The sequence below is a fragment of the Bubalus bubalis genome, chromosome 13 (genome assembly GCF_019923935.1).
Source record: "Bubalus bubalis isolate 160015118507 breed Murrah chromosome 13, NDDB_SH_1, whole genome shotgun sequence".
NCBI classification, from domain to species: Eukaryota; Metazoa; Chordata; class Mammalia; order Artiodactyla; family Bovidae; genus Bubalus; species Bubalus bubalis.
Window position 1 is genome coordinate 13,998,755 of NC_059169.1, and position 9,065 is coordinate 14,007,819.

General features: G+C 38.2%; 1 protein-coding gene across 3 annotated transcripts in view; it reads left to right on the forward strand.

The window, feature by feature from the left end:
* The window catches only part of UGGT2 (UDP-glucose glycoprotein glucosyltransferase 2), a 147,037-nt gene extending 138,492 nt beyond the window's left edge, over nucleotides 1-8,545 (forward strand). For all 3 annotated transcript variants that reach the window (XM_025262666.3, XM_006074284.4, XM_025262667.3), the window contains 3 exons: nucleotides 1,337-1,453; nucleotides 5,490-5,616; nucleotides 8,328-8,545. In XM_025262666.3, coding sequence (XP_025118451.2) covers nucleotides 1,337-1,453; nucleotides 5,490-5,616; nucleotides 8,328-8,350 — 267 coding nt within the window. In that variant the 3' untranslated portion in view covers nucleotides 8,351-8,545. The remainder of the gene's footprint in view (nucleotides 1-1,336; nucleotides 1,454-5,489; nucleotides 5,617-8,327) is intronic.
* Nucleotides 8,546-9,065: the final 520 nt, after the last annotated feature.

Sequence of the window (9,065 nt, forward strand, 5' to 3'; positions counted from 1 at the left end):
TGTTGAATTTATAAATTGAGTTGGAAAGAACTGACATCATACCAATATTGCTGCTGCTGCTGCTAAGTCGCTTCAGTCGTGTCTGACTCTGTGCGACCCCATAGACGGCAGCCCACCAGGCCCCGCCGTCCCTGGGATTCTCCAGGCGAGAACACTGGAGTGGGTTGCCATTTCCTCCTCCAACGCGTGAAAGTGAAGTTGCTCAGTCGTGTCCGACTTTCTATCTGTGAACATGAAATACCTCTCCATCTATTTAGATGTCCCTAAGTTTCTTTCATCAGAATTTTAGTTTTCCTTATGTAGAGGAACATTCTTTTTAGATTTTTACCTGGGTTTGTTTGGTGGGGTTTTGGGGTGGGGGGTGGATTGTGCTAATGTAAATGATGGTATGCTTTCAATTTTAAATTCCACTTGTTCATTGCTGGTATATAGCACTTGACTTTCTGTATATTAACCTTGTATCCTGAAACCTTGTTATAATTGCTTATTCATTGCAGGAGTTTGCTATTGATTCTTGTCATCGTCAAACAAAGACAGTTTTATCGCTTCCTTTCCAATCTGTATACTGGTTTATATTTCCTTTTCCTATCATGTTGCATCGGCTAGGACTTTGAGTATTATGATTAATAGGAGTGCTGTGAGAAGAACCCTAAAATGATGAATCTTGGACCTTAGATGGGACATCCAACACACGTACCCCTGGTGCCCTCTGGGAGAGAAAGGAAACATGCCCTTTGCTCCGGAATGCAAACGGATACTCTCTGTGGACACATAGGGATGGGCTCTACAACCCTTGACATGTAAACAGATACCTCTGTGAAAAGGGTCTCTTGATGTCTCCAGAGATCTGTCCTTAACTTACTAGGTTCATTTGCCATTTAAACATCCTTTTACCCGGGTGCCAGCAGTCTTTGCTTAGAAAGCTGTGAGTGTGCAGAAGTTTCCTGATAGGGAACTGAAAAGTCACCTCAGAATCTGGAGAGTGTGGTGGTGACCACATAACCAGTAAGATACGGTGTAAGTGATTAATCCTGGTGTTTTTCCAGGCAGTTGGAAGTAGAAAGGGAATTGCAAAGGTGGGTTCTGGGCCCCCCTCTTCACCCCCAAGGCAGGAGTCAAGTCCAGAGCAGGTGTGTGCTTCCTCCCAGTGCACAGGCTCATTCAAGATATGAGACCATTGGGTCAAATTAAGTATTTAAAGCTTAAAAATATGACCATATCTCAGATTTGGGTATGTTTTATAGAATCCATTTATAATCTAAATGACAGCTTCAACTTCTTCCACTCTGACTCTAATTGAAATTCCTCTGTGTTGAAATCATTCTTTTTCTAATAGGATCTTCCCAATAATATGATTTACCAAGTTGCCATCAAGTCTCTTCCCCAAGAATGGTTGTGGTGTGAAACCTGGTGTGATGATGAATCCAAGAAAAGAGCCAAAACAATTGATCTGGTGAGTGTTTGCATTTTCCTTTGTATAAGCAGATATGAAAATGTTCCAATAGAAGTATTTTCTATTTTACAAATGGCATGGCACCCTGTGGCTCAGTCTGTAATTTATTGTTTTATTTACCTACGTTGGCAGGTATAGGGCTGTATCAGGGGCTCCCAAGACCACCCCAGGTTTGATGATTCGATAAGAGGACTCTTAGGACTCAGAATATTTCATGGCTATGGAAATATTACAGTGAGAGAATACAAAGTGAAATCAGCAGAAGGAAAAGGCGCATGGGGTGAAGTTCAGAGAAAACCAGATCCAAGCCTCCAAGAGTCCTCTCCCTGTGAAGTTACCTGGGACAACCCTCATTCCTTAAGCTCAAAGAAGTACAACACCACGTGTGAAATGTGGTCTATCAGGGAAGCTTACCAGAAAGCCAGTGCCCAGAATTCTTATTGGGAGCTGGTCATGTAAGCAACCCCTCAGCCTGGCATGTGCCAAAATTCCCCATATCTAGAAAAAAGGCAGGTGGTCAGCATAAATTACAAGTTTGCACAGTTTAGGCACAGTGAGCTGTTCTTATCAGGGAATGGTGGGAACACACCTGAAACCCAAGTTCCCAGAAGCCAGCCAAGGGCCAGCCTTGTAAGCACAGGCCTCTCAGAATAGCAGCCTCTGTGTTAATAGTAGCCTGCTGTGTTCTTTTCTGCACAAGGCCTTTTCAAAGAAAGGCCATCAACTGGCTGAAATGTCATAAACTAAACATATGATGAGTTATCATCTTAACATATCATCAGTTTAGTTCTTATGCCAATAATTTCCCCAAATAAAGACAGCCAGAATAATTCCAGCTACTTGCTGCTGCTACTGCTAAGTCGCTTCAGTCGTGTCCGACTCTGTGCGACCCCATAGACGGCAGCCCACCAGCTCTGCCATCCCTGGGATTCTCCAGGCAAGAACACTGGAGTGGGTTGCCATTTCCTTCTCCAATGCATGAATGTGAAAAGTGAAAGTGAAGTTGCTCAGTCATGCCTGACTCAGCGACCCCATGGACTGCAGCCTACCAGGCTCCTCCATCCATGGGATTTTCCAGGCAAGAGTACTGGAGTGGGGTGCCATTGCCTTCTCTGGCAATACTTAAATTATCCTATACGTCTTTTTATTCATTATTTTTGAGAAATTTTTTTCTTAGGTTTTCATTGTAAGCAGTTTATTCTACACAGTTTAAATCCAGACATGAAATATTTTAAACTAGTTGATTTCTTGTCCATATGTAGACATTATATTCCAATACTGTATATTTTCTCTAGTAGTACAAGATATTATCATTTTTTTCCTGACCATATTTTTCTGTGGTGATATAAGTTTAGAATAATTGTGTACAAGATCTTCTTGTACACAAGATCTTCTTGGAAGAACAAACTGTCAAAATTTTAGACCTCATAGTTTTTAACAAAGTAAGACTGGATAACAAAATAAAGGGATGTTTTTCCAGATATGTATAGAAAGTAGCATGCCAAAATATAATTAGATTGCAATCATAGGTGATAGAATGTAGCAGAAACAAGTGGTCATCGGTCAGGAAAAAAACAAGGGAAATTTCTAAAGAGTGGATAAGGACATTACAGTGTTAAGGTTGTGTTGTATAAGAATGTGACTCATCCGTTAGTTGACATAAGTCTCCTTGGGATTTTTAGTACTTAAATTAACATGAGCTACTCTAGCAAATGCCCAAATTTCTGTGGTTTCACGTACACCCAGGCCCAAGTGGGTGTCCTGTCAGTGAGTGGCTTCCCTGTACATCATGACTCAGGGACCAGTCTCCATCCATCCTGGGACTTCTTCATCCTCCAGCGTCCTGTCATCATCTGTGTCCATCTGAAGCCGATCCATCCAGTATAGCAGCCACTTCCCACAGGCAGCCATAAAGTACTTAAAATGTTGCCAGTCTAAATTGAGGTATGCTCTATGGTATAAAACACATCAGATTTTGAAGACTCAATAAAAATGTAAAAATATCTCATTACTAATTTTTATATTGATTACATTTTGACTAGATAACATTTTGGAAATACAGTGTTAAAATTTATTCCACCTGTTCCTTTTACATTTTTTTAATTTGGCTGTTTGAAAATGTAAAACTGCATTTGTGGCTTCCATCATATTTCTGTTGGGTAGTGTTGATCTGGAGGGTAAGAAGAAAGGAGGGTGGAGGATGCATCCTGATCCTAAAGACCTTGGCCCCGTGGTGGCAGTTGGTTGTGTGTCTACATCCAGTTATAAAAAGAGCTGAGGATCATCATTCCTGGATGGGCAGCCACTTCCTAGCAGTAGGTCTACTGAGAAAATGGATGGGTGGCATAGATTTTGGTGGACAACATCATCTCTTCGAAACATTTAAAATAAAAAAGAACATGCTGTTTTTGGTCATCTTAGGGGAAAGGTTAAAAAGGAAAATCAGGAAATGGCCTAATGGAGAGGAAAAAGCATTATTGACCTTCGGAACTATAGTTCTCTGTTGTGAGGGCCAACTTGTGCATTATAGGATGTTTAGCAGCATCCCTGGTCTCTACCCACTAGATGGCGATAGCGCCCCCCAGCCCCCAGTTACAGCCATCAAGTACCTCCAGACCTGGCCACAGCTCCCCTGTGGGACATGATTGCCCCATTGAAGCACTGCTGATAGAGATTATGCTTCCCAATGGCTTAGCAGGTAAAGAATCGACAATTGTAGCATAAGCTAAGGAAAAAATAGTACTTTGTTTTTTGTTTCTGACACAGAAAATCCGTTATCTTGTTTATAGAACACATTATCTGTGAAGTTAATTTGTACAGAGAAGTTCCTGTTACCCACTTACTTCAGAAATACATTACTGTAGGAAAAAATCCACAATGGAATGAACTGGAAATATTTGGTGAGGAAAGGATTAAGATACCAGGCTTATGGCTCATAAATAAGCTTTCCCATAAGGCATGAAAGATGAAGCAGGTTGGGGCTACCATGAGAAAGTGCCACGTAGAAGTAAGCTGCAGGACACGTGCTCTATTAGTGTGCTTTGTGAAGAGCAGACGGATGTCTGTGTAGCTCTGTGAAGTTTGTGCTCCTCCTGTAACCTTTCTTTACGTTCCTCAAGCCAAAGACACTGGGGTCATATTTGATGCCTCTCTTTCTCACAGTTCACATCCAGCCCACTAGCACTAATCCTGTCAGCTGTATCTTCACATACATCCAGAGTCAGACCCTCCTTAAACTCTGCCTTTGCTTTTTACCTTTTAAACTTAATTTCCCAAGAAACTTGATAGTAGACCCAATTGCTAATTAAAACTGATCAAGTATTAGAGGAACCTTGGAGATAACGTTGTTCTAATTTCCTCGTTTGCCAGTGAAAAGACAGGTTCTGCCACTGGTGCCCACATACGCGCACACACAGTTTGGTGATGTTTACAGGTCTCCCTACTAGTTTAAGTGGGACTGTCCAAGTCTAACTGCTAGTAAGAATTGGAACCATGAGGATCGAGGATCCCTCCCTGTCCATTGTTTTTCCACTGTGCCTCTTAAACAGACTACTTAAATATTCTTAAGGCATGGAGATTTATAGGCTACTCTGAATTTCACAACTATCAGTATTTTGCCAAATGAATTCCAGTTAACTGATTTTAATACCACAGCTTCTAATCAAAACAGAGGCATAGGAAAGAGGACAAATGCTTTTGCCAAAGAAACTCGAGACATTTCTAAAGGCTGACAATTAGTTCTACGTATGAAAAAAAAACTATGTAAAACCAGGTTTTAGTCCAAAGAAAAGGCAAGAAAATATTTATTAATATAGTCTGCTGTACTCTTTTACAGAATGGTCATATAATTGGCTTCTTTGTCCAAATATTTTATAGAATTGTTTGACAGATTTCTTACGAACCATCAGAAAATCTTCAAATTTTTGTTTAAACTTCTCATTGAGTGTTTGCATTAAACACTGCTTACATAAACTGCAATTTGTCATTTCAGTTGATCCTTTCTCTATTAAACTAATTCTAATATTTATATTTTCAGTGCAATAACCCCAAAACAAAAGAACCTAAACTAAAAGCTGCTGCCAGGATTGTCCCAGAATGGGTGGAGTATGATACTGAGATACGGCAACTGTTAGATCACCTTGAGAACAAGAAGAAAAATGCAGGTGAGTTGTTCTGCAGTTGTGTATGAACCACATGTTGCACTAAGTGAAATTAGAATAGATTACAAAATCATTTCTTAATGGTTATCAAATGATTACATCAGAATTTCTTTACCAAAGTCTGTGACATGATTACAGATTTTCTTTTTATGTGGACTAAGTTCACAAATTTAAAACATGGATAGAGAATCTATTCCCCTATGGATATAGCTTCATATCATCAAATAGATAAGCAGTATAGTATTAGTCTCCTGACCTAAGATAGAGGTTAAAAAATAAATAAATAAAAGAAACACTCTAAGATACACTGAATTTCCTAAATATGAAAATCCAAGCCCCGAAGTTTAATAAAAGCCTTACACAGCCAAATAGAGTATTACCTCCTGTCTCCTTAATTAGTGACATACATAGTATGTTTCCTCATAGAAAGCTGGTTCCTTATTCCAGTAGCCTTTATCACAGACCAGAGGATGGTTTGAATTAGTTTCCATTTCTTAGATTTAAAAAACTGAAATTACCTTAGCATTTTATCACCCTACATAAACCCTTAACACCAATAAATGTGTGTTGGATATTCTTTTAAAGCTGATATCAACTTCTTGATTCCTTCATGATTCCCTTTCCTGGTCAGTACCTGTCTCTATTGTTCTTTGCTCTTTTTAAAAGTAGTGTTAGCCAGAAAGAAAAACACAAATACAGTATACTAATGCATATATATGGAATTTCAAAAGATGGTAACAATAACCCTGTATACGAGAGAGCAAAAGAGACACTGATGTATACAACAGTCTTTTGGACTCTGTGGGAGAGGGAGAGGGTGGGATGATTAGGGAGAATGGCATTGAAACATGTATAATATCATATATGAAACAAGTCGCCAGTCCAGGTTCGATGCACGATACTGGATGCTTGGGGCTGGTGCACTGGGATGACCCAGAGGGATGGTACAGGGAGAGAGGAGGGAGGGTTCAGGATGGGGAGCACGTGTATACCTGTGGCAGATTCATGTTGATAATATGGCAAAACAAATACAATATTGTAAAGTTAAAAAAAATAATAAAATATAAAAAAATTAAAAATACAAAACTTAAAAAAAAATTAATAAAAGTAGGGTTGAGCTGCTGTTGTGTTCCAGTCAGTATGTTAAAGACTTTCACTGATTAGACTAATTAATCCTCATCATAATTTCCAGTATTTCAGAATATAATTCTTGTTGTCCTCAACTTTACTTTTTAGGGAGGCTGAATTTCCTCACATAAGCATGAAATTGTGTTTTATATTGACTCTGTTTTCCTTAACAAAATCAATGTGTGCTATCGAAGAAGTTCAGTATTTTAAACACACCTGAGTATTTTTAATAATCTAATAATATAAAGGTGCCATTTCAGTTCAGGAGAAAGATTATTATGTAAGTGGCATAACTGTTTTCAAAGGGAGAGAAAGATAAGACAGGACGGAGGGAGAGAAGAAAAGAAACTAAAAAAGGAAAGAAGAAAGGAAAACTCACATAATTACCTCACAATAAAATATAAATGCATGAAACATTGAGATGAAATGTTTCTCTTATCAAATTGGAAAGAGTTAAAGGATAAACAATACCTAGCACTAGCAAGAGTATTGACAAGCGTGTATATACATACATATAGTAGCTGTATAAATTAAGTAAATTTTGTAATATACATAAAAATTCAAATACATGCCATTTGATCCATGAGTTCATCAGAAACTTACATTTAAACAAAAATATGTGTGTGTATATGTTTGTCACAACATTGTCTTTAATAATGACATAGAATCTGTCCAACAATAGAGGATTGATCGGTTGCATAATTCCAGTGGAATTTAGTGGAGAGAGAGAGAAAGTCTGCCATTTCGAATTGTGGAACAGGATCCGTTTAAATTGTGTTTTAGTTAATTTCTGCCTGGAAAATATCATTTTGAATTCTCACATGTCTTAAATCCGTTAGTATGTGTAGCACATTGATTCAGGAGAAAAAAACATTTTGAACTCTTAAGTCTTCACTGGTATTGACTTTGATTCTCACAGTTATATAGTATTTATTCCTGCGTTTGAATGCTCTGCCTGCCCATCTTAGACAAAGACCACATATATCTTTTGCTTTTTGTTGTTCCATTACATTAATGACAGCATACTTTGTACCTGGTGAGAAATCTATTTTTCACCATCAGGGTGCTAGGTCGTGGAGATAACAAAGATGAATAAAGTATTGTTCTAATAGACTCATGGGAGCTCACTTGTAGGTGGGTAAAAGGGCAAGTAGTTGTGCTCCCATATGATCGAGGCCATGGGCTTCCCTGGTGGTTCAGTTGGTAAAGAATCAGCCTGCAATGCGGCTGACCTGGGTTCGATCCCTGGGTCGGGAAGATCCCCTGGAGGAGGGCATAGCAACCCTCTCCAGTATTCTTTCCTGGAGAATCCCCATGGACAGAGGAGCCTGGCGGGCTACAGTCCACAGGATCACAAAGAGTCAGACACGACTGAGCGATTTAAACACACCACAATAGGGATCTATAGATCTATAGATCTATGAGCTGTTCTCACTGTCACTTAATGAAGCGAGTAGGTACTAAACTAACAAACAGGAAGATCCTCAGTGAGCACCTACACTTTATGTTAATTCATGCCTCAGTGAGGTTTAAGCTAATTTGATATTTAAGATTTCAAGAGCTAAATATACTTTCCTCCCCTACAGTTTTGACACATGATGAACTCTAGCCCTGGCTTGTGTAAGAAGATGAGAAAGTATGACAAGAAATCTGCCACCTGCTGGGAAAATGTGGAACTACTTCCAAGACTTGTCCAAGTTTCATTAAGGATCAGTGACATATTCTTGGATTTAAATTATATTATTTAAAAGTAACATGTATTTAATGTATTGAATAAATTTAAGTTATATATTGTAAGAAATGACCATTGAGTGTTTAAAATTAGATGGTTCCTCTTTCCTGATTGCATAAAACACTGGGTTTTCATCAGTTAAAGTGATAATTTTGCCAGATAACCAGGTTGAACATATCTGACTAGCTGGTCCTCATGGGGATTTATCAAACCATCTACATCTTTGAATATTCCAGCTGTATTTATTTATATATTTCTTTATTCAAAAGATGCATTTAAATTCGAGAGACCTATTTTGTGTTTTTTTCTTCTGAGAAAGAAGGACTTATGGTTATCTCTGAATAGTATTTTTAAAAATTAAGCCCATTTGTACCTTAACTATTTGTTTTAAAATGAAACTAGTGCCACACTGTAACCACTTAGTTTATTTATCTTAAACCATATGATGTTTTAATCCTATATTTTTTTTTTACTGGTTCTAATTTTTATTTTCATAAAATTATATTCGTGGGCTTATGGGATATGTATGTATGCTTTTTAAAAAAGAACTGGTTAGTTTTATAGAAACTAAGTTAAGAATATAAACAGCTTT